Source organism: Tachyglossus aculeatus, chromosome 12 (assembly GCF_015852505.1).
Source record: "Tachyglossus aculeatus isolate mTacAcu1 chromosome 12, mTacAcu1.pri, whole genome shotgun sequence".
Classification (NCBI taxonomy): Eukaryota; Metazoa; Chordata; class Mammalia; order Monotremata; family Tachyglossidae; genus Tachyglossus; species Tachyglossus aculeatus.
In genome coordinates, this window is record NC_052077.1 from 44751544 (window position 1) to 44776910 (window position 25367).

Below are 25367 nucleotides of genomic sequence, written 5' to 3' on the forward strand. Positions count from 1 at the left end.
CCAAACATACTAACAAAATAAAATAAATAGATTAGATATGTACAAGTAAAATAAATAGAGTAATAAATATGTACAAACATATATACATATATACAGGTGCTGTGGGGAAGGGAAGGAGGTAAGATGGGGGGATGGAGAGGGGGACGAGGGGGAGAGGAAGGAAGGGGCTCAGTCTGGGAAGGCCTCCTGGAGGAGGTGAGCTCTCAGCAGGGCCTTGAAGGGAGGAAGAGAGCTAGCTTGGCGGATGGGCAGAGGGAGGGCATTCCAGGGCCGGGGGATGACGTGGGTCGGGGGTCGATGGCGGGACAGGCGAGAACGAGGTACAGTGAGGAGATTAGCGGCGGAGGAGCGGAGGGTGTGGGCTGGGCTGTAGAAGGAGAGAAGGGAGGTGAGGTAGGAGGGGGAGAGGGGATGGACAGCCTTGAAGCCCAGGGTGAGGAGTTTCTGCCTGATGCGCAGATTGATTGGTAGCCACTGGAGATTTTTGAGGAGGGGAGTAATATGCCCAGAGTGTTTCTGGACAAAGATAATCCAGGCAGCAGCATGAAGTATGGATTGAAGTGGAGAGAGACACGAGGATGGGAGATCAGAGAGAAGGTAGAAGCTAATCAGGTTAGACATAGTCCACAACCCTTAAGGGGCTCACAGTCTTAATCTCATTTTACAGATGAGGGGACTGAGGCACACAGAAGTTATGTTTCCGAACAGAACACCAAACGTCATTGGTTAAGTTGATCTCTCGTCCCAACAATCAGCAGTCGTGACTGGTTCCAGGTATTTTGGCCAGTGGATCAGTCTGACTAAATTCTCCACAGTCCTTTACACTGTAAGCTCGTTGTAGGCAGCGACTGTGTCCACCAACTCTGCTACACTGCACTCTCTCAAGCACCCAGCACGGCAATCTGCACACGGTCAGCCCTCGGTATATTCCACAGATTGATTACTTGATGACTGGCAAAAGATCACTGCAAAGGGTCGGTCAATTGAGTGATTGAACCCCATGGGATTCATTCATTCATTCAATCGTGTTTATTGAGCGCTTACTGTGTGCAGAGCACTGTACTAAGCGCTTGGGAAGTACAAGTTGGAAACATATAGAGACGGTCCCTACATATAGAGACGGTCCCTACCCAACAGCGAGCTCACAGTCGAGGCCTCTGCTCTCTCTAGAGAGAGTGATGTGGGACAGACTGGTAATCAATCAATCATCAATCGCATTTATTGAGCGCTTACTGTGTGCAGAGCCCTGTACTAAGCGCTTGGGAAGTACAAGTTGGCAACATCTAGAGACAGTCCCTACCCAACAGTGGGCTCACAGTCTAAAAGGGGGAGACAGAGAACAAAACCAAACATACTAACAAAATAAAATAAATAGAATAGGTATGTACAAGTAAAATAAATAAATAAATAGAGTAATAAATGGGATGGGAGGGATGGAAGGAAGGTGGGAGAGAGAGACGGAGGGTACACGGGGGCAGTGCCCAGTGCAAGGAACCCTTCCCTCCCCCTCCCCATTGGCTTTAGGTAGCCAGGGGAGCCCTAGGGCAGAGGGGCCGGGGGGGTCCACTGCTTGCCTGAGGCCAGGGATGGAGCACACTCTCAGCCTCCATGCCAGGCTTAGAAATGGAAGCCCGGGACTCTGCAAACCCTCTTTCTACACCAGCAGAACCCAGGGACCTCTCCAGGGTCAGAAAGTGGACCATCCTGTCCCCTCACCCCGTCCTCTCCTCGCCCACCTGCTCAGCATCAGCTAGTGTAAGGGGAGTGGGGAGGGAAACAGTCTGCCAGATCATCAATCGTATTTATTGAGCGCTTACTATGTGCAGAGCACTGTACTAAGCGCTTGGGAAGAGTTGGGAAGAGCTTGGGAACTGTGGCCAGATGCCACAGTTCAGTGGCACCACCAGCTGGCAGCCCAGGAAAATAATGGGCCTTAGGGCTCCTGGAAGAATACCTCGAGGGAAAGCTCATTTTTAAGCTTTTGCAGAGAAGTAGAGCAAACTCAAACCATGGGTCTTGCTGCCCCTGCTCGCTTAGTACAAGGCCCACAGTCCAGTCCAGGGTGCTCAGCCCAGGGATCACGGATTGGCTAGTTCATTTCCGCATCGGTTACAGGGGCCGGTTTTTGAGCAAGCCAGATCATTCTCCAGGTTAAAGTCGCTCACCTTCAGCGCCAGGGCTTTCTGGAGTGGACGGGCCTCCTGCGCTCCCGCCCGGCCGGCCTAGCTTCGGCCGTGGACTCTAGGAAGGAAGACACGGCTCTTTAGAGGCAGGTGGGAGTGACCGGGACAAGCCCTGGTTGCCGTCAGCCAGCAGAGTGCCCTACCGGGCCCCGGCGTGTCCACTGGCAGAGGCTCCGGCCCCTATGAAGCCCATCCCCAGACTCTCGTTCCCAGCTGTGGCCCTGACCCCACTGGAAGGCAGGCTGCTGGCATCCAGGGGCACTCTGGATGGCACTCTCTAGGAATCCTTGCCTAGAGAAGCAGCGTGGCTCAGTGGAAAGATCCCGGGCTTGGGAGTCAGAGATTATGGGTTCTAATCCCGGCTCCCCCACGTCTGCTGTGTGACCTTGGGCAAGTCATTTAACTTCTCTGAGCCTCATCTGTAAAATGGGGATGAAGACTGTGAGCTCCACGTGGGACAACCTGATCACCTTGTATCCTTCCCAGCGCTTAGAACAGTGCCTTGCACATAGTAAGCGCTTAACAAACGCCATCATTATTATCCGGAGGGTGGTGGCCCTGGCATGCTGGGGCCCAGTTCATCTCCAGATCGTCAGTATCAATCATGTCCACTACGGGCACCTTGGGTCGGGGCCCACGTGACTGGGCTCTCCTAGCCTGTGCTAGCCAGAGCCGGGTGGTGAAGCAGACCTCTGTCCGTAGGGCAGGCGCCCGGCCGGCTGCACGCCGGGAAGGACTGATAACCCCCTGGTCTGTCCTGCCAGGGGAGGGGCTCGCCGGCTGGAGCGCCAGCTGTGGATAAAAATCACAGGCATGAATCTAGACCAACCAAAACTCACAGCCAGGGAGCTCCCGGGGCTTTTTCCCCTATTAACTGATGGGCCAAATCATCCACTTCGAAATGTTGTAAAGCAGCATATATTTTTCCAGTGGGACAGAGCAAAGACTGAGGGTGCGCTTCTATAAACGCAAGGACCTCTCATTGCTAGATTGTAGAATTCACTCCTCAACCTCAAAGGTTCTCTCAAAAAACCCTTCTTCCCCGACCCCACCCATTAGAATGGTAACTTATGAATATGGCCTCTAGTGGAAACGGCCTTCGGACTCCCATGATGTCTGCAAGCGGAGAGAGCAGCAGAGTAGCCCCCGTCTGTGACCCACATAGGCTATCAAAAGGAGGTCAGATCACGGGGTCGGGGGTGGGGGACACACAAACCAACCTAAGATGCAGCAGGTCCGGGGCCGCTCCCCAGCCGGGCCCCGCCCCAGGGCCGAAATTCGGCTCCCACCCTGGCCCCAGGGGCCCACCTGTTCTCGATCATTTTCCTCTGGGGTCTCCTTGTTCGCCTGGAGCGAAGTCTGAACGTCCACAGGCCCCTCTTCAAACTCCTCAACTTCTTCATCTTCGTTTTCATCTTCTCCACTTCCGTAATTGGTCAGAGCCTGGGTTTCGGCTTTGGATAAGCCTGGGCGGAGGAAAGACCACAACGCTTGGCCCTGGCTCCGTCCGGCTGCCAAGGGAACTCCCCAAGACTACAGCTCTGTTCGGTGGGCACCAACCCAAAAACAGAAACCAGATCATCTGCTCTGGGTTCCAATGCACGGAGGTAACCCGTCACCTAGGGTGTCACTTAGGCCGTTCAAGAGATTTACAAGATAATTCTCTTCTCTGAGGAGAATTGGGCAATTCAGTTGCCCAACGCTCTGCTGGCTTCTCTTTACCACATTTTCTACCTTCTCCCCACTTGGGCCTTTTTGGAGCGCTTGTCAACAGGAGTGGAGTGAATCTGGGGAATTCCCCTGCCTCTGCCACCTCAAATTCAGTCTGTCTGAAGAAAACATTGACTGGCTTTTTATGCTCGGAGCCAGAAGGAAATTTTTTGTCACAGACAGAGGGCCCAATGTCCAGCCACAAAGGGATTGGAACCTAGAAATCTGGTCTGTGGAAAGAGCCTTCCTCCACCTGCTCTCTCTACAGTGGACTCCCCACGGCCAAGGGTAGTGACGGGGAGTTGCACTGCGTCTGCTCCAGAGGGGGTTTCTATTTTAGTAACATTCTCACTTGCTTACGGTCTGACTTACATCCCAGTTCTCTCAGACCCTGGACCATGCTGAAGAGTCCACAATAGAGGTGAGAGGGGGAGAGTGAGACAGTAAGTATGACCTTCATACTGATACTGTACTCCACTGTCAACCCCACTGACAGTGTAGTCCCCCAGGGTTGCGTATGTGATTAAAAAGTGCGCACAAGAGGGCACGCACACACACATCTCCCCCACACCCAAACACCGCCCCCGTCCCCTGTACCGGACTGGGCTGCCATCAGGTCTGTTGTCTGCAGTGCTCTCTGTGCTACAGAAAACACCCTCCCCGTGCCAGTACTGCCAATGAAAAGCAAAGCTGTCAGAGTAAACAAACTAAAATGGCTCTCACTGTCGCAGTAGGGTCCCATGACTCCACCCTTGGGGTGGCTTTGTTCCCCAGTTGGCCATCGGATAGACCCACGGACCCATGAGGGCTCAGAAGACCCCTACGTTAGGCGGAACCCCAGTGAAGCCCCCTGGAAAAACACTTCACAAACAGAGAGACCGCAACTGCAGGGCAGGTGGATGAGAACCTCTCTGCCTTCCAGAAATTAGGGGGGGGATGGATGAAGGGGCAGCCAGTAACTGAAAAAGGCTAGGCGCTGCTTCGCTCATCCCTCCTGAGGGCTTCTGCCCCTGGCACTGGGGTCGGGGAGCAGCCGACCTGCACGGGTCTCCACCACCCCAGAGAATCAAACTCACTGATGGACAGTGGGCAGCTCTCACTCTCCTCCTCGTCCTCCAGGTCAGAAACATCAGACCGCCCGCTCCTGGGACCGCCACGGCTGTCGCCCGCCTCGGGCCCCCGGGCCTGCTTTTCCACTTCAGTCTCATCCTTGTCCTGGCCAAAAGGCAGAGAGCAGAACCGGTGAGGCGAGGGGAAAGGGGACGTCGGTCCCCGCCGCGGGGACCGTATCATGGTCAGGGCCTCCGGAGACACCACGAGGATAAAGCACCCCAGCCGATCCCCATCCCCACCCAATCCACCCAGCCCAGAGGCTCCCTCTCCTACTCTCCCTCTGACCAAAATCCACAGGGTGGACGCGCCACACCAACCCACCACAAGCAGACGAATTTTAGTCAGTGGTGAAAAAAACACCCTTAGGATGGAAAAAAAATAATTCTTCTATCTGGTAAAGCAGATGGCCAGTTGTAGAAAGAAACGTACTTTGTCTTTGTCATCAATCTCTCTTGGAGGTGAGCAGAGGTCCCCCTCAAGGCTTCTCTTTGCCTGCAAGAAAATTCAATATTTTCAAGTCAGGGCAAAGAAATACAGATATGTACATATCTGTACATTATTTATTTATATTAATGTCTGCCTCCTCATCCAAATTATAAACTCGTGGGGCGGGAACGTACCTAACAACTCTGTTGTGCTGTACTCTCTACAATGCTCTGTACACGGCAAGTGCTCCATAAATACAACTGATTGACTCTCCCCCTCTCCCCCCAACCCACCGCTGCAAAGAGCTGAGTTATGAGGGAGAAGAGGGGCCCTGGCCCGGTGACGAGTACTGGTGATCAGAGCATCATCACGGTGGCAGGCCCCGGTCCACAAGTCCCCCTTGCTGATGTCATCTTTGGGGCCCAGGGCAAGGGCCCAAACCGTGTCCTCAGAGAGCAGCAAGGCTTGCTCCTGTAAGACCTGGGCTACATATTGCCTCCAGAGCAGTAGTCACTTGGACCCGAACATGAGTTCACTAGAAGTGATTCACCAACCAGCAGTGCCTCTCCTCTGGCCTCGAGGATGGCCATAATCACAAGCCCCAGAGGATAGGAAATGGGGTGAGCCGAGGTTCTCTGAGCAGCCCTGGGACGCTGCTCCTGCACCCCTGTGCCGGCCTTCCTTTCCCGTCCCCTGGCCCCCAACCCCGCTGGACCCTGGCCCCGCCAGTGGGAAGGCGGGTTCCGTGGCCCCAACTTCTGCAGGAGGGACATCGAGCAGCTCCCATTTTCCACCATGACGCTTCTCCCCAGATGGAGAAAGATCAGATTTTTTCAGGTGAGATGGGAGTGGTATTCCCTAAGTACTTTGAGGAACTGTTGTTCCCGGAGGGCACCAGTCAGGATGTCTCAACAACTAACCCGGACATCCAAGCGGGCTGTATCTTCCGGTTCCTCCAGGCCCCGGGCCTGCCGCTAAGTGTAAGGCAGCTTGTATTTCAAACACCTTTCAAAATACCTTGGCATGTCTTTCAAGCTTTTAAAAAAGTTATCCTCCCACCAAAACACCTTCCCAGTATGCCCTGGAGTAAACAGTGTCTTAGCAGTAACAGCAGCATGAAGGGCAAAAAAGTTGCTCTCCTCAAATGCTGACACCCTAAAGGGAGTTGTGGGAGTGGGGGGTGGGGAAAAGGGAGCTTGGGAAACACACCAAAGGGAGATGCAGTTGGTACAGGGTTGTGCACCTGGTCTCTGTCCATCGATGGGCACAAGAAGAGAGGTGGGCGATTGAGTGACTCAGCCAGGACGGGGGTCGGGGCTGTGGCCCCACAGATCCCACAAGTCCCACGGGACAACTTGGGCTTCCCTGTCCACCAAGGCTTCGTGGCCGCCCCGAGAACCTTGGAGGCAGGGGGCAGGACCCGCTGGCCTCTTAGGGATCTTCCTGCTCTGGGGCTCCACTAAAGGGAAATGGTCATGGCAGTAACATGAATTTTCAAAAGATCAAAATCAAATGACCTACCTCTTTAGTGAAAGGCGTTACGGCTGCAGCTGCTTCCATTCTTCTGTTGCCTCTCTGCTTCATGCTAACGCTGTTGTTATCTAAGTCTTGCATGAGCTTAAAGAAAGCCAGTTCATTGAACAAAACTTCAGATATTTCCACCAAAAGGTCCTCCCCACAGTCTCTCAGTTTTCTGCCAGCAAACTTGGCCAGGGAATCCTGTCAAAACAAAAGTGCCATTAAGAGGCTTCAAGAGGCAATGAGTAATCTGGGGAGGAAAAAAAAGAAAAACAAGAAAGGGAACATGCTTTATCCACCATCAGTCCTCCTCTCATCCTCCCCAGCCTGTGTCCAAGATGGGGACATGAGAAATAGGAATGTCCTAGAGGTAGGTGGGAGGGAGGAAACAAAACATACAGAGAAGGAACACTTACTTTTCAAAGATGGAAAAACTTGGGCAAGCAGATTGACTGATAAACAGCTCGGTCTCATCAATCAATCAATCGTATTTATTGAGCACTTACTGTGTGCAGAGCACGGTACTAAGCGCTTGGGAAGTACAAGTTGGCAACATATAGAGACAGTCCCTACCCAACAGTGGGCTCACAGTCTAGAAGGGGGAGACAGAGAACAAAACCAACATACTAACAAAATAAAATAGAATAGATATATACAAGTAAAATAAATAGAGTAATAAATATGTACAAACATATATACATATATACAGGTGCTGCGGGGAAGGGAAGGAGGTAAGATGGGGGGATGGAGAGGGGGACGAGGTCTCATGTATTTGGACAAGTGTTTTTAGCAGTGAGTGTGAGTTTACCCAGCTGCATTTTGGAAAATCCAGCTGGAGAAGGGCTTCCTCCCCAGCCCACCTGCAGTTGAAGGGAAATCTCCCTGGGGATGCCCAGCTCTGCGACCGCTCGGGGGCAGTCCCTTTTGCGAGAATGGGGCCTTTGGGAGGCTCAGGTCAAAGATCAACAGGGGAGCCTCCCCCTAACCTCTCCCAAGAAGAAATGGAAGAAGAGGAGGAAGAAAGCAGTCTCTATAGAGACTGAGCATTCAGAAGCACCATGGCCTAGTGGAAATAGCATAGGCCTGAAAGTCAGAAGCAGCTGGGTTTTAATCTTGGCTCTACCACTTGTCTGCTGTGTGACCTTGGGCAAGTCACTTCACTCCTCTGTGCCCCAGTTACCTCATCTGCAAAACGGGGATTAAGGCTGTGAACCCCATGTGGGGCATGGGTCCTGAGTCCAACATGATTAGCTTGTATCTACCCCAGTATTTAGTACAGTGCCTGGCATGTAGTAAGCATTTTATAAATACCATTAAAAAAAAAAAGAGAGGAAGAGAAAGAGGAGGAGGAAGGAGGAGGAATAAGAGGGTAGGTTCTCTGACATGTTCTCTTCACCCCCAGAACTGCACAAGGGGTAAGAGGCGAGAGCACAGTAAGCACTCAGTAAACATGACTGACTGAATGGGCTTGTGATGGCAGGTCCAGGACTAATTTGGGTTTATTCTCCATAGAGTGATACTTCCTGTGCATATTTCCATTTTCAACCTGATGTATAGTTGGTAGCCATTCCTATAGACCAGATAGTCCCAATGGCAGGAGAATTTAGACATGTGCTTCAAAATTCTACTGAGGCATCCTTAGAGAGTGGCTAGCCCCATCCCAAGCCCTGTCCTGGGAGCCTCTTGAATGCTCAGCTTCAGCATTGGCCAAATGGGAAAATTGGGTCTCCCCAAGAAGCAAAGGTACATTGAGGAGGCTTCTGAGCCGGAGCCGAGGACGGGAGCGCCAGGCCTGGGACAGTGCCTCTCTGAACCAGCTGTGGTTCTGGAAAGGGCTCACCCACCAACACAACTGGCTAGGGGCCTGACAGCCATCTGCCAGGCTGAGTGCCTGGGCACCCGCAGCGTTGGGGGGCGGAGAGAGAACTGTGGGCTTTTGGGGGAACTGATGGAATTAAAGTGTGCAACTACTGATTCAGACAGAGGGTTGAGAAAATAGTGGAGCAGGGGAAGAGACATCGGGGGGGACACGGTGGCCAACTGAGAGTCACACAGAATTCCCAAAGCCAAAGGCACATGCTCACCAGTAATATACTTCCGAGTTGTTTATGAAAGAATTTGACAAACTCTTTGCTCTCGTCGTGCTGCTGGGTCAGCGTCAGAACCATGCGCCTGACTGAAGTCAGGAGCTGACAGGAGCAGACTTCATCCATGTGTTCCTGGAAAAGCCCAAGCGTGCAGCAGTGAGACTACCTTACTCAATACTCCAGTGTCGGTCTTTGGACGGAAAAGGTCCTTTCTCTGTCTTTGGAAGAAGGATTTGTTACTTCAGTCTGAAAACTCAAAACTGGAAGCATGAGCAGGAAGTTCTCTCTGCAGGTTTCTTATGGCCTGCCAAGAGTCAGTGTGGGTTACCAGGAGCCCTCCTCCACTTCTTCGCTTTCCTTCTCCTTCAACTCTGCTCCCAAAGCTTGAAACAAAATGGGGATGAGAATTCCCTTCCCAGTCTGCAGAGAGGCACTAGTCCCCCGAATCCCAAAGGGGTCTGTGTAGGGAATGATTTTGGCCTGCCTGGGATGGAATGTGGAGATGGCATGGCCCTAAGCCCTTCCCAGATTCAACTGCCACTTGAGGCTTGCTCAGACTTCTAAGGCCCTGGGCTAAGTGGCCCACGCAGAGTTTCAATAATCTCTGTCGACAGACAAAAAGGAGGACATGGATCACTGAAATGCAGAGATTTCAAAAGCAACCCCGCCCAGCCCACCAAACTGGCCCCCCCATCTCTGAGTAAAAGGGACTGGAGAAAGGGCCCAGAGGCAGTACACCTCAGAGGTGGTGACAAGACAGGCTAGAAGAGACTCGGTCCTGAGGCCCAGCAATGCCCCCAAAACACCTTCCCCATGGCCCGCTCCTGCCTGGCTTCCTGGCGACCGCTTCAATTCGGCTCCTCTCTGCCCTCGGGCAGTGAGTGCCCTGACCACCAGGTTTCGGTCGAGGCTCGATTCCACTTGAAAGTCATTTTCTTTCTGGCACCATGGGGCTTCACTGCTCCCCGGTCTCCACCAACTCTTGCTGCCCTTTCACTAGTCTCAACAGTCCCTGCTCAGAGGGTCCCCGGACAAACCCTAATAAGCCAGAAGTCAACCCAGGCATCCAAGGCCGCTCCCTACCTGCCTCAGAGAAACAAGAACCGCTTCCCCTGTCACTACACTAACTCAGGTCCAAGCAGGCTGACCCCACTTCAGCTCTTTGGCCAGGACCTGAGCGCACCGCTGCTTCCGCCCTCCTTTGCTCTATCTGTCCATTGAGCCCACCCAGTGGCCTGCTGCCCGGCCCCTGCTCCCGGGACTTTATCACCAGTGCCCTCCAAACTGCTCTTCTCAGTGGCGAGACAAACCGTGTTCCCAAATCTGCTCCCTGAGACTTGCGCTGGCAGGCCCACACAACTTTGCCTGACAACCAAGTGGCCTTCCCAGCACACCTGCCCTCTCACATGGTGGGGTGCATGCACATGCACACACACAGAAGCAGCATGGCTCAGTGGAAAGAGCACGGGCTTTGGAATTAGAGGTCATAGGTTCAAATCCCAGCTCCACCAACTGTCGGCTGTGTGACTTTGGGCAAGTCACTTAACTTCTCTGTGCCTCAGTTACCTCATCTGTAAAATGGGGATTAAAACTGTGAGGCCCCAATGGGACAACCTGATCACCCTGTAACCTCCCCAGCCCTTAGAACAGTGCTTTGCACATAGTAAGCGCTTAACAAATACTATTACTATTATTATAATACATGGCCTACCTTTAGGAAGGGGATCACCTCTCTCATGATGGCTTTAATCTGCCGGTCGAGCTGTTGAGTGTCAATCCGAGGACCTGGAGCAACGGACGCTTCCCTTGCCGGCTCTTGGGCCCCCTGGGCGTTGACATTTGGAGTTTCCACTTGGAATGAGGAAAGGAGGACCGAAAGAAAATAAATCCTCCCTGAACCGGAGAGTTTGGCGCACCTCCGCATTCATACACTGATGGGAAACTTGTCAGAGAGCACAGATGTGGCTAGAAGTGCCATGGTGCTGTGGAATGCCCATGCCATCCGAGTCCCCCCACCCCTTCCTCCACAGGTTGGTAGCACTGAGCTCTGGACCAGACAAGAACACCGCTTGGCCTGCACTTTTGTTGCTGCTTCCAGCTTTCAAACTCCTCTCAAAGCCCACCAAGGCCCAGGGCGGGCTCGGAACATGTGCCCAAGGGCACCAGGAGCCCCATATTCTGTGGCAGTACCCCTCAACCTACAGCCTTCCTTGGGGGAGCGGATAGGGCTGGAGATGGGACCCCTCCCCAACCCTCCTCCCGACCCAGGGTCCAGAGACACTGTGGTCCCGACCCAGCTGTGAGCCCAGATGTGGAGGAACTCAGCCAGCCTGACCCGCTCGCAGAGAAAATCACCAACAGTCCCTTTCCCCACCACCGCCGCCCATTTGACCTGCACGTACCCTGGTGGGGCTGTCTCTCAGCCCCCACCATCTCACTTTAACCTTCTTCTGCCTCTCGTTTGATTCACAACCTTCTGCAATGATCCAATCACTAATGATAGTACTTACTGAACATATACTGTGTATACAGCACTGAACTGAGTGCTTGGGAGAGTACAACAGAGTTAGTAGACTTGATCCCTGCCCTCAAGGAGCTGACGGCCCAGCAGGGGAGATAGAACTAAAGTTAATTCCAGATAAGAAGCAGTTGAGTGTATCTACATGTACATAAGCGCTACAGCAGGGAACACAGATGAGGTGGAGTGCAGAAGTGGCAGGGAGTGGGGAGGTGAGCCCTCCTGGGGGAGACGGAATTCCAGAAGGGCCTTGAAGATGGGGATAACAGGGGTCTAAGGGGGAGGAAATTCCAGGTAGGAGGGAGGGTGGAAGCAAGAGGTAGATGGCACGAGAGGCCAGAATGAAGTACAGTGAGTAGATCAGTTTGAGGGGAATGAATGTGCAGGCTGGGCTGTAGCGGCAGAGGGGGAGAGGAGCAAGGCTAAGCACTGGGGCGAGTGGCTGGATGCCGAAGACGAGGACGGCCCTGAGCCCCAGCGACCAGCGTACCTGTTGAGGTGGTGGCTGCGGCAGCAGTGGCATCGGTGCCCGGAAAATCCCCACCCAAGGCGAGGTGACTTTCAGCCTCTACCTTGACCGGCTCGTACTCCCTCATCTTGGCCAAGGCTTGATCTAAGTGAATCACAGTGTTGCCTGGGTTGGGAACAGAAACACTCTCCGAATCTTGGAAGGTTTGGGCTGGCTCTCTACGAGCCAAATGAAGGGAATTTGTACAAGCACCTGAAAAGTGCTACGACCTAAGCCCTGGGCTTGGCCGCGTCGAGAAATTCTGTACAGGTACGATGACATCTCAATCTCTCTCGGCCTCCCCAGCCTGAGGCTTTCGGTCGGGATCCCCACTTACCCAGATCTTCAGTTGCAAAAGGTTCAAAATTGGAGGACACGGACAGGGAGCTGGCATTGTCGGCCTTGTTCGACTCACAGTCGGGGCATTCTTCTCCATTCAAGGTCTTCGCGAATGTCTCCTAGGGGAACAACATGAGAGGTACCAATCACATGACATGGGCTGGCAGCAGGTGACTCCCACAGTTAAAAATCCCTGCCCTGCCTGAATACCCATCCTGGGGTATACACAGGAATGCAAAATTGTTGCCGAGGTGACCCCTCTGCCTCTGGGCAGGGTTTCCCGTAACCCCGGGATTGACAGACAACACTGCACCTGTAAGAGAGGGGACATGGGCCTTTCCCTCCAAGAAGCTATCTCAACAGCTGATCCCACTTTCCGCCACATCCTTCTCCATCAGATCTGAAATCCTTCCTGGAACCACCTAAGCCCAACTCTACATTGTGACAGCTTCCGATTTCTGGCTACAACCCACATTTTTAGGTGGCCTGAGGAGAGCTTCAATATCAGAAATGCAAACACCCCATCAGATCCCTTCACATATGGAAAGAGCACCAGTTTGGGAGTCGGAGGACCTGAGTTCTAATCCCGGCTCCGCCACTTGTCTACTGTGTGGCCTTGGGCAAGTCACTTCACTTCTCTGTGCCTCAGTTACCTCCTATGTAAAATGGGAATTAAGAATGTGAGTCCCATGGTGGACAGGGACCGCGTCCAACCTGATTAGCTTGTACCCACCCCAGTTCTCAGAAGAGTGCCTGGTGCAAAGTAACTGCTTAAAAAATACCATTAAAAAACAAAAAACTAAAAACTAAGTACTTTTAAAGTACTCAGGTAACACAGAACCAGGTGAGCCTGCCTCCGAAAGGCTTACAATTTAAAACTGGAATCAACAGAGGCTCACGCTCACAGTCAAACTCGTAGCCAGTCCAACAGCACACTGCATGGCGAGGGGATGTTAGAAGGACAAGGGGTGAGGGAATCATAATAATAATGATAATAATAATAATTGTGGCATTTGATAAGTGCTTCTTATTTGCCAAGCACCATACTAAACATTGAGATAAATTCAATGTAATATCCCTGTTCCTCATGGGGTCTACAGTCTAGTGGGGAGGGAGAAAAAGTACTGAATCCCCATTTTACAGATGAAGAAAGAGAAGTGATGTGACTTGCCCAAGGTCACCCAGCACGCAAGTGGCAGAGTCAGGATGAGAACACAGGTCCTCTGATTCCCAGACCTGGGCTCTTTCCACCAGGCCACACAACTTTTCAGAAGAACACTGAATGGATATGAAAGAGCAGGAAGGAGGGTTTAAGAAATCCTTGGCGGTGGAGGGTTTGGGAGTCTGGTGGCCCCTGAGCCTGGAAGCCAGAATGAGAGAGAGCGAGGGGGCCAGGCAGTGGGGGAGGTCAATGAGGGCAGGAAGAGGAAGAGGAAGAGGAGGAGCAGGAGGAGCCGCCAGGTTCGGTATTGATGAAGGGAACGAGGAAACCACTGGCAGTTTTGGAAGAGAGGGGTTGTGTGGTCAGCGCAGCTCCCAGGAAGGATGTGAGAGCTTAGAACAGTGCTTTGCACATAGTAAGCGCTTAATAAACACCATCATCATTATTATTATTATTATTATGTGAGCTGGGTGGCTGGAAGGAGCCAGTGAGGGAGTGGTTAAGAAGGCTGTGGCACCCTAGACTAGAGGAACATCATCAGGTTCAGAGCAATGTTCTTCAATTGTATTTACTGAGTACTTACTGTGTGCAGAGCACTGTACTAAGCGCTTGGGAAGTACAAGTTGGCAACATATAGAGACGGTCCCTACCCAACAGCAGGCTCACAGTGTATGGGCTCACAGTGTATGGGCTCACAGTTTAGATGTCATTCTAAATCTGCCCCAAACAGTCTCCAGGTCACTGGAACAGCACCAGGTCACTGGAAGGGAATGGGTGCTGGTTCCCCTCCCTCATGGCTAGGGATGAACCACCCAACCCCTGACTCTCCCCCAGCAACCCAGCATTGACCACCGATCACCCTTCACTCTCCCCGAGTGATTCAGCGCGGATCATCCCACACCCCTGGACTCTCTCCTCTCCGTCCTGACCCTCCGTCAGGGTCCCAGCATAAGCCACACAACACTCTTTTCGCTCCAGTCTGTACACCGTCCATCCCGGGTGCCCATCCATCCATCTGCCCACCCTCCGGCACAGGTGTAGTCCCCTTCCTCCTTCCTGGAAACCTGTGGGCCTTGTCCCAGGGAGGAAAATCCACGGTGAAACTCCACCTCCCCGGGCTTCGTTAACCTGTTTTGTTTCGAGGGCACCCTTTCCGGGACCTGCCCCGCTGGGAGCGGCACACCTCGCTGGGGTTCTCTGCAGGCAGGGAGGAACCCGCTCACCTCATCAGTAGTAGCAAGGCTCTCACTGGGAGTAAGTTCTGAATTGGAGGCCGTCCACGTCGCAGAATTCAAGGCTTTGGCCCCTTCCGCCGCTCTGTCACGGCTCTTGGAGACGTGTCGGCTCACCACATCCTAGACGGGGAAGCAAGTGATCAATGTGTGCGATATGAGCTCCAGCAGGTTTTGGAAAGACACGGAGTGGCCCGGAGGAAAGTGGTCCCATGACACCGAAACCTTGGCTCGTTGGCCCTATGTTGGGTAGGGCTGGTGCGGGCAGCTTCTTGCCCTCTCAGCTCAGTCACTGGGGAGGACACGGGGAAAGAGGACGGGGCAGCAGCCGCCACCTGGAAGCGGCCGCTGGTCCCAAGGCTCGCTGGCTGCCGGCCACTCTCACGGGGCCTGGGGTCCTTCCTGTGCGGCCAGTCTTCAGGGGCTGCTGGTCCAGTGCCTAGGGTCCTCTCCATGGCCAGTTAGCAAGGGGCAGCAAGGGCAGCCAGACAGGTGGCATTTCCTTATCCTGAGGACGACGGCCAGCATGGCTCCCTTTAACATTTGAGCCCTGGATGGCCATTAGGGACCAATGTGTTGTACTTCACTCTCACACACTCTCTCTCTCTCTCTCTCTCACTCGCTCTCACCCTCTCTCTATAGCTCCCTCTAAAAATTGGGTCCAGAAACAGACAGCTAATGAAAAATGTGCAGTTGAAATTAGCCTGCAATGCCAAAAAGCGAGACGCAGCAGCAGATTGAACAGGGTTCAGTTTAGAGGGATCAAGGAGAAAGTAGTGGGAGGAAATGCAGCCAAGGGCCCGGAAGGATGACCGACTGTTCCAGATACCTGCAGAGCGTACAAAGCCCGCTGTCTTAGGTAGTCCGTGTCGAGAAGCTGAAGCTCATGGAAAAGTTCAATGAGGAAATGCGGTCGAGATTCGTTTTGGGAAATTAGTGACGCTACTTCAGAATAAATGGTGTCCCGCAGAGCCTCAAACATAGAAAAATCACTACCGGTTTCTGGAAGACATTAAGAAGCAGGGGATCAAAACTCCTGAAACCCTTAGTGGTTTTCAGGCTACATATTACTCACATTAGCATCAACTTTCCTAAGCAAATTCTTAGACACGGTTGACTTTCCGCCAATCCCGTCGCCACCTAGTAGGTTGATTTGGGGGAAAAAAGATCAATACTGAGACTCAGTAAATTGAAAACAGAGGAAATACGATCCTCAAACTCTATGTAACCAGCCCGTCCTCTCTCGGGGAAAAACATCCCCTTGGAGATGAATATTGTTTATCACGGTTCAGGGTCTCCCTTACAGTTCAGCTTCCCCCCACAGTTCATGGTCCCCCCAGCCAGTCCTCCCAGGGAGCCCGCAAAGGAACAGATGGCGTCATCCACGCAGAAGTCCGGCTCTATGGGGGAGAAGGCATCAACTCTTTTGGAGTGTGGAAAGGGGGAAGGAAACCTAACTGAATTCTGCCTCTTTAGTGAAGTAAAGAAAACTATCCATCAGGAGGGCAAGGGGGATTTAGAAAATGGGCTCAGAGCTTCCAGGGAGAACCATTCATAGTCCCATGTGACCACTATTTCACCCACCTTCGCGTCCAACTGAAATGCCTGTACGCTCCTTATGGGAAGGGATTGCATCTACCAACTCTATTACCGTTGTATTTCCCCAAGCACTTAATATAGTGCTCTGCATACCATAAAGGCTCAATAAATGCCACTGATTGATTGACTGATTCCTTACCACTGGTTTTAAGGCACTCATTCAGCTCGCCCCCTTCTACCTTACCAATCTCTCACTATAAGCCAGCTCACACACTTCAATCCTTCAACGCCAGTCTACTCACTATACCTCATTCTCATCTATAACATCATTCGGGCCAACTGCTGGCTCCCCGGGAACACCAGGCAAGGCCCTGCAGGCCAGGGAGGCGCGTGCTGGACAGCAAAGCCCAAAGAGGAAGCTGGCAACCCCTCAAGCAGGAGGGGCCACGGCATTAAGAATGAGGGGCTGTCTGCCTGCCTCTCTGTCCGTCTGACATTGGAGGACTCAGGGGGTTGATATACGGCAAGGAGAAAAAGAAGGGAAGAGGGAAAGAGGCAGAATGAGCGGGATGATTCAAAACCCTCCCAGGACACAACAGCCTGCAGCCGTGACCCCAGGGATCTGCTTATAAACAGGCCTTGCTGCCCACCCCAGTTCCCAATCCCTTTGCAGAACGATTCTTCCATAACTGCAGTTAGAACTGAGAGAATCATCCCACAGGCATGCTGGGACTCAGAATAGGAAGCAGCGGGAATAGAGTCCTCCCAGGCAAATATCCCAGAGCGGCTCAGAGGGCCAGGTGGTGGGGATGTGGGGGGCTGAGGGGAGGGAGCGGCCAGGGGCGGGGTGGAAAGGGGGGTCCCGGCCTCACCCTGCTCCATCTTCCCTTCTCCCCAGCCCCTCATCACGAGCCCCAGACCACCCTGCCTCATTCCCTCAGCTCTTACCACCACTCTCTCCACCTCCTAACCCAGAGGGGATCAGAGTAAAACACATTCGGTTTCACAACCCGAAAATAAAACTTAAAAAAATAAAAACTAAAAAACTATGAATTCTGGCAAGTTCTTCATTTATTCTGGCAATAACTGAAACACACATATCTGCTAATTAAATGTCTACTGAATGTTATTCGTGGTTCTTCCACATGGTAAAAAGGTTCTCGGGAGCTGGGGGATTAGGGGTGGTGGGACACTCACCAGGATGGGGAGCCCCACTGCAGTCCAATGTGGAAGTCTCCAGCCACACAAAAGGCAATGGTTTTGCACGGCAGGGGGGCAGCTCATGCCACTGGGCAACCCCGAAGCCATGTGCATCGCCAATATCCAGGTCCAAGAGGACCAATCCAGCTCTTTTGGGAGGGGTCTCAGATTGGCAATGGCACTACTTGCGGTCAGGGAACGTGTCTACCAACTCTGTTATACTATGTGCTCCCAAGTACTCAATCCATGCTCCGAACACAGTAAGTGCTCAATAAATACCACTGAATGATTGAGGGGCAGGGACGACCACACCGCTCCCCTCAGCATCCTCTGGGCCTCTCCATCACCTGCGCTTTAGGCTGGAAAACTTTCTTTTTGGCTCTGCACATTCAAGCAGTGCCCTCCAAATAGCAAAGTCACTGCAACTGTACCGGGAAGCCTGGGAAGACGTCACAGTGGATAGAGTGCCCTTAGTGGCAATGTTAACATCGCTAAAATCCGCCCTTTCCTCTCCATCCACACTCCTACCACGTTAATACAATCACTCATCCTATTCCGCCTGGATTACTGTATCAGCCTCCTTGCTGACCCCCCAGCCTCCTGTCTCTCCCCACTCCAGTCCATACTTCATTCTGCTGCCTGGGTGATTTTTCTACAGAAATGTTCAGGACACGTCACCCCGCTCCTCATAAAACTCCAGTGGTTGTCCATCAGACAAAAACTCCTCACCACTGGCTTGAAAGCACTCTACCACCTTGAACCCTCCTACCTCACCTCCCCTTCTCTCCTCCAACTCAGCCCACACACTTCGCTCCTGTAGTGCTAACCTTCTCACTGTGCCTCCATCTCACTGCCGACTCCTAGCCCACGTCTTGCCTCCGGCCTGGAATGCCTTCCCTCCTCAAATCCGACAGACAAATCCTCTCCCCCACTGCAAAGCCTTTTTGAAGGCACATCTCCAAGAAGCCTTCCCAGACTAAGGTCCACTTTTCCTCATCTCCCACTCCCTTCTGTGTCACCCTGACTGGCTCCCTTTGCTCTTCCCCTGTCCCAGTCCCACAGCACTTCTGTACATATCTGTAATTTATTTATTTGTCTTCCTCCTCTAGACAATAAGCTCATTGTGGGCAGGGAATGTGACTTTACTGTGGTATTGTACTTGCCCAAGCGCTCAGTACAGTGCTCTGCACACAGTGAGAGCTCAATAAATACGACTGACTGAATGAATGAACGAACGTTACAAACACGTTCACGACACTGGGAGTGAAAAAGGCAGCTAACTTTACCAAATGAGTCGACGTCGTCATCATCGTCATAATTGTGATCTTTAAGTACTTACTATGTGCCAAGCACTGTACTAAGCACTGGGATTCCTCACGCACTCATGTGTAGGTACTTAATAATCAACTGGAATATTGCAGCACAGATATGGGTTAGTTATCAGAACCCCCGGCCCCCTGGGAGGAGTAGCGGAGGGTGAGTGGGGTTAGGGAGCTCCTGGGAGTCGCCTCGCCCAGGCCTGCTACCGTGCCCTTGGGGTAATCTACCAATAAAATGATCTTTCCTGTCATTTTTAACTTGCAAGCACAATTTTAGCAACGCTCCCAAGAGCGTGAGGTCAGACGCTGATTTAAAAAAACTATGCAGCGAGCGCATTACCTGGCGCGTCGGTGCATGCAGTTCTGTTAGCCGGGGGCAGCGACGACGGCAGGACTCTCCTAACCTGGGCTGTGGGGTGGGGAGGGGAGAGGAGAGGAGGGCGAGGACAGACACACACACGCACACAACGGGAAACAGAATAATTGTGTCACAATGTGAGCTTGGGTCCTTCCTCCCAAGCCCGGCCCGCCCGGCCCACCCATCAACAGAGAAGAAGAAAAATTCAGCTGGACCAACTCCAGCAGCTGAAAACATCCACAAGAAAAGGTTCCAAGAAAAAGGACTTAGAAAGGAGAATTCAATCCAAGGCATAGGAGCACCCTCAGGAGCAATTTGCAAATGGGAAGGCAAGTACAGGAGAACAATTTTAGAGGAAAAAATGAAAACCATCTAGCCCCATTTTTTTTCTAAAAAAACCCCAACATATTCACTTCTGTTACAGCAACAATGGAAAAATACAAAATAAGCCTTGTCCGATTTTTGAAATAAGCCAATATTCAGGAAGGTGAGCATCCAGCTCGCAATCATTATGAACCAGAGGTGGTACCCAACTGAGCTGCCGGCCAGTTCTCCTGGGCCTCTGGAGTTCACAATTCACAGGGGGGCAGGGAGAAAAAGAGAGAGAAGAGAGAGGGAAAGATACAGTGTGAGTCAGTATCTGTTTCCCTCCTTATTACTGTAGAAGCACAGTTTGACACATAACACCCTAGGCCATTTCCTCGACAGGGAGGACCTGCCTCTGGCTGGGAAGTACGTCTTCCAAATTTGTAAAGCAGCCTAACACTGAAGTCTTGAGAACCACTTTGACATCGGAATCGCACACTCCAACAGATGGCTTTCCAGAGGGTTCTGGATAAACTGGAATTTTTGTGTGGCTTCAGAAGTTTTAGGAAGCATCTCCACAAAGCACCCACCTGAGGATATTTCTGTGGAGCGTGTGTCTGGGGTGGTCCTCTCCAGTTGCTCAGGGCTCTTCCCACCGAGCACTTGTGCTGGCCCAAGCTCCTCAGGTTGGCTGGAATTCCATTTCCTACTCCGGCAAGGTTCACATGTGCTGGACAAACTGGCACTTTCATAGCCTTATAAAAAAGGAGGGGTTTAGAAACACTTGAAGGAATAATTAATAAAGAACCGTACTGTAGCCGCATTTATACCATTCAAGGCAAATGAACATCTTCAGTTATCCTCGACTCATCTCTCTTATTCATCACATATAGTCGGTCTGTCACTAAACCCTATCAGTTCTACCTTCTATCCACCTCTGCCCTTTCTTCTTCAGCCACACTGCTATCACGCTGATCCAAGTTCTTTTATCCCACTCTGACTACTGTGTCAGCCTCCTCGCTGACCTACCTACCTGCCTTCTGTCTCTCCCTGTTCCAGTACTCACTTTTCTCTGTTGCCTAGTTCGTTGATCTAAAAAACTGTTCAGTCTACATTCACCCACTCAAGAAACTCCAGTTGCTGCCCTTCCACCTCCCCAAGCAGAAACTCCTGTAACCACTGGCGTTAAGGCACTGAATCAGCTCGCCCCTTCTTATATTGCCTCACTGATCTACTACAACTCAGTCAATGGTATCAGTCAATCAACAGTATTTCATGTGTGGAGCACTGGACTATGAGCTTAGAAGAGTACAATACAACAGAATTAGCAAACGTGTTCCCTGCTCATAATGAGCTTACAGTCAAGAGAGAGAGACATTAATGTGAATAAATAATTTATAACATATAACTTAAAGATATGTACAGAGGTGCAGTGGGGTTGGGAGTGGGGTAAATATAGTATGTCCAAAGTTCACAGATCCAAGTGCAAAGATGACACAGAAGGGGGAGCGAAACGGGGAAAAGAAGATTTAATCGAAGATGTGATCTTGGTTTCAATGGCATTCATTGAGCGCTTACAGGATGCTGAGCACTGTACTAAGCACTTTTGACAGTACAACAGAGTTGGTAGACACATTCGCTACCCATCAGGAGCTCATGGACTGAGGGTTGGACATGAAAGTAAATTATGGATAGGTATATGAGGTATGGGGCTGAGGATCGAATGAATATCAAGTGCTTAAAGCTCACACACGCTGGTCCTCTAACGCCTCTAACTTTACTGTACCTCAATCTCGTCTATCTTGCTACTGACCCCTTGCCAACAGTCTCCCTCTGGGCTGGAACTCCCTCCACCTTCACAACTAACAGACCACTGCTCTCGTCACCTACAAAGCCCTCCTAAAAAACAAAAAAATCACATATCCTTCAAGGTGCCTTCCTTGACTAAGACCTCATTTTCCCTATTCCTTCCTTCTCCCCTCTGAGCTGCCTCGGCACTTGGATCTATACCTTTCCAGAACTTGATAGTCAGTCACCCCACCATTAGCCCCACGGTACTTATGTACACACCCTTACACCCTGCCATTTCCCTTATCAGTAATTCCCTGTCTAGAGTATAAGCGCGTGTGAGCAGGGATGCTGCCTACTAACTCTGTTGTATTGTACTCTGCCAAGCACTTAGTACAGTGCAGTCTGCACATGGTAAGTGCTCAATAAATATGGAAGGGAGGAGGGAGAGGAGGAAGAGTAGGAGGACAATAACACACAGAGGGCACAACAGGCAGGCTGCAAAGACAGATCCCTCTCTGTCCTCCCATCATCATCAATCATCATCAATTGTATTTATTGAGCGCTTACTGTGTGCAGAGCACTGTACTAAGCACTTGGGAAGTACAAGTTGGCAACATATAGAGACAGTCCCTACCCAACAGTGGGCTCACAGTCTAAAAAAACCTAATCACCTAATTTTAGCACAGCTGCAACAGCAAGGATATTTCGGGCCATATTTTTGCTTGTGGAAGAACTAAGTATTTGCAAAGTGATTTAATTTTTTTTTTAATTCCACCATTTTGGCTTTTTCTTCAAGGTGAGACCCAACCAAACTTTTGGGAGCTCTGCCAATTTCTCAAGGGGACCAAATCTCCGGTGACTCCTTGACCTACCAGAATTCTCCTCTTTGCTCTTCGGATGGGCGGAAGCCCTCTTCCTGCTCTTGGGCTTTGGGGTCTTCTCCCTGGCCGCCAGGCTGGCCCGGGCTGCCGCTTTCCGGGTCCGGAAGGTTTTCGTGACCGTGTTGGGGTCCATGGGGTCGGGCATGCTGCTGAAGCTCTCCAGAGACTCTTCGTCCCAGTGCCGCCGACGCCTGCTGGTGTCTAGCTGGCTCTTTCGGTTGGAGGCCATCTTCCGGACCGCTACCGCGAACCCGGACTTGACAGGGGGCTGCGCGTCCATCCCACCTTCCCGGTCAGCCTTGAACCCTGCTGGCCTGGGAGGATCTGCCTCCTCCTCCTCAGGCGGCTCTGCATTCCTGAGTGGAGCAAGGGAGGGATGGGTTTTATCCTAGCGGGGTTTGTCCCTTACTGCAAACTAGGGAACCAGAAGCAGAAGTTCTTGTCCTCGATGGACGGAACAGAAGGTGGCTGGAGCGGGAAGGCATGGGAAAGAAGACCCAGCTAGTAAAGTTGAGCCAATCAGAGGATTTCCCATCTGGGTGGGTGGTGTCACCTTGGAACGCCACTTTCCCAACGGACGGCACGTGGAGCCCCGGCCTGGGCCAGTCAGGCTTTGAAGTGGGTGTTCCCCTGAGAGCACTGACCAACTGCTGGAGTAGTCCTGTTGGAGACCCCGTTCTTGGGGTCCCTGGGATTGGCTTGGCTGAGCCTCCAACCCCTCCCTCCCAGGCCCCCCAAGCCAACCGGATCCCTACGACTACCGCAGGCTAGACCGGGGGAGCCTCCAGGGCCGGAATTAACAGCAGGCACAGGCCTCGGACACTCCCACCCCAGTCATCGCGGTGGCCCCATGGGGCTCGGACGGGCCTGTGCACCGGAAACCAGGAAATCCAATCCACTTTCTACCCACCACTCCCACATCTGGTGCGGCAAACAGTAGCAGCACCGGGAAGGCCACTCACACAAGTCACTCAGACCCCCTCGGCTGAGGAAAAACAGGTACCTTTGCTTCTCGGCTCCTAAAGAAGAACTGCTTTCAAAAGGCTTCGGGAATGCCACGTGCTCCATTTTTCCAGAAGCGTCCTGACCTGATGAGGACTGCTGTCCATTGTGGGGAGAAGTGTTTTGGGGAAAGTCACCCACGTTGGAGGGAAATACAGGGTTGAAATTCATACCTGTCGAGAACAAATCAAACATCGAGAACTTAATCAATCAATCGTATTTATTGAGCGCTTACTGTGTGCAGAGCACTGTACTAAGCACTTGGGAAGTACAAGTTGGCAACAGAGAGACCCTTTTTCCCCCCAAACATGAAATTGGGCAATAATTTTTTTTTTCCACTATCACAAAGTGTCGCTTCAGACACAAAACAAAACTGAGCAGGCCTGCCTGTGTGATGGAGCCAGCCAACCAAGATGGCCCAATGAGAAAGGTTGGAAATGAGATCCCACTCATTCCTGGCCACAGCTTCAACCGGCCCTTCCCTTCCATCTCTGGAAACGGGAAGGAGATCCTGAGAGGGGTTTAGTTAGGAGGGGTGGGTGCTGAGGGTGGGGGAACACCCTTCCCCTCCAACAGCACCATTCTGGAGGACTTGCAGCAGGGCGGTTGTTGGGGTCTCTGCCATCTCCCAGGCCTGGCTAGGCTTCGGCAGGCACCTCCGGTAGATACTAATCCAGGGTGCAGAGTCCCCAAACCCCAGAGAACTCAAGGGAGTCTCCTGGCACGTCCAGGGGGTGACGTGGAGGCTTGAAGTCCTTGCCCACCCCCATCAACACCACCACTGTTACTCGTTGGAGTTGGAGCCCATTTCAGGGGGGCGTTTCACTGAAACAAGAGTGAATGGTGAAAGCCGAATGGTCCAGGGGCCCAGGGCCTACACAACAGGCTCACGTCCAACAGGCTCACGTCCCAGAGAGTCAGAGACGAGGCAGGCTGGGCCTGCTCAGCCAGAGGAGGGTTGGGGAGAAGGAACGGAAGAGGAGGGGAGAGAAGGGCCCAGCAGGCTGTGTGACAGAACTCCCGGCAGACAGAACCGGGACAACTGAGTCTGGCAGGCAGCTCTCTGGAACTTACTAGGGTGCTTGATGGGAATGTTGGAGTTGGGTAAGTCTCTAGGGAAAAACCAGTGACTGCCCTTGAGACTTTAAAGCTAGCAGTTCCAGTCCCTATCCCCCGCCTAGGGACTGGTGGTCACTCTCGGACTTCAGGAGGCATGTAAAGCTGCCAGACAAATGGAGTGGTACCTTCCTACAAAGTGATGGGATTTTCAGGCCCAGGACTAAGTGCAGAAGGAACCGGCAATCCTGTTTTAATCCAGCATGGGAGCCCCCCTCGGATCTCCATTGCTTCACTGCTTCCAGAGCCAAGGGGGCTCTGGGAACAAACCTGGAGCCCACAGAGCACCCAGAGCAACCAGAGTGCTTGCCCCATCCAGATCCCCTGGCCTCAGAATGGCCAGATACCTACCCGGGGTGAAAGGAGCACAGGCGGCGAAGCCGGGCATGGGAAAGAGATTCACTGGCTGCGACGGGAAGCCAAAAGGACAAAACAGACTGGGAGAAGGCGGGGGTGGGGCGTTGCCCCTCTCCCTTCTGCGGGGCTTTTCCGGGTGCTCGTCTTGTTGGCGCATGAGATCGCTGAGCATCTGCCTCAGCCTTTCAAAAGGACAGAAAACGGATTCAAGGGGGTTCCAGGTGTTGGGTGTCAAAGCAGTCGAGCTGGACCGGCCCCTACTGAGGTTTTCCACCCAGCCTGAGTCTCGGTCTGGGTCTCGGCCTCCCACTCAGTTCAGTGCGTCGACCCTGCTGCAGCTGTCTGCGGGATCCGCCCGTTCCCATCCATCCCCAGGGTCGCAGCTCCCGCCGGATGCCCCAGACTGGCCGTTCCCACCTCACCGCCTCCTCCCCAGCATGTTTCCAAATTTCGTCCACTCCCATTGACACAACCTGTGGATCATTTTTTCCTCTCCGAGATGTCTCCCAGTGGCTCGGGTCGCACAAAAACACGCGACCCTGAGCTTTAAGGCCATCTTGTCCCCGCCCCGTCCCTCCCAGACCAAGGAAGTCACATGGCTTAGTGAAAAGCGCGCAGACTTGGGAGTCCTAAGTCCAGTCCCGGCTCCTCCACTTACTTGCCGTGTGACTGTGAGCAAGTCATTTCACTTCTCTGGGTCTC

General features: G+C 52.4%; 1 protein-coding gene across 6 annotated transcripts in view; it reads right to left on the minus strand.

The window, feature by feature from the left end:
• Positions 1 to 25367, minus strand: part of PCM1 (pericentriolar material 1) — a 68113-nt gene that overhangs the window by 7030 nt on the left and 35716 nt on the right. For 2 of the 6 annotated variants that reach the window (XM_038755021.1, XM_038755020.1), the window contains exons 20-35: positions 24660 to 24847; positions 23194 to 23365; positions 22182 to 22546; positions 20109 to 20273; positions 19195 to 19263; positions 15626 to 15798; positions 14788 to 14919; positions 12401 to 12521; positions 12046 to 12189; positions 10749 to 10888; positions 9035 to 9169; positions 6954 to 7151; positions 5436 to 5498; positions 4970 to 5108; positions 3492 to 3649; positions 2166 to 2241 (exon numbers count right to left, since the gene is read on the minus strand). In XM_038755021.1, coding sequence (XP_038610949.1) covers positions 2166 to 2241; positions 3492 to 3649; positions 4970 to 5108; positions 5436 to 5498; positions 6954 to 7151; positions 9035 to 9169; positions 10749 to 10888; positions 12046 to 12189; positions 12401 to 12521; positions 14788 to 14919; positions 15626 to 15798; positions 19195 to 19263; positions 20109 to 20273; positions 22182 to 22546; positions 23194 to 23365; positions 24660 to 24847 — 2438 coding nt within the window. The remainder of the gene's footprint in view (positions 1 to 2165; positions 2242 to 3491; positions 3650 to 4969; positions 5109 to 5435; positions 5499 to 6953; positions 7152 to 9034; positions 9170 to 10748; positions 10889 to 12045; positions 12190 to 12400; positions 12522 to 14787; positions 14920 to 15625; positions 15799 to 19194; positions 19264 to 20108; positions 20274 to 22181; positions 22547 to 23193; positions 23366 to 24659; positions 24848 to 25367) is intronic. The other 4 variants (XM_038755026.1, XM_038755023.1, XM_038755022.1 and 1 more) reach the window with 3 other exon arrangements.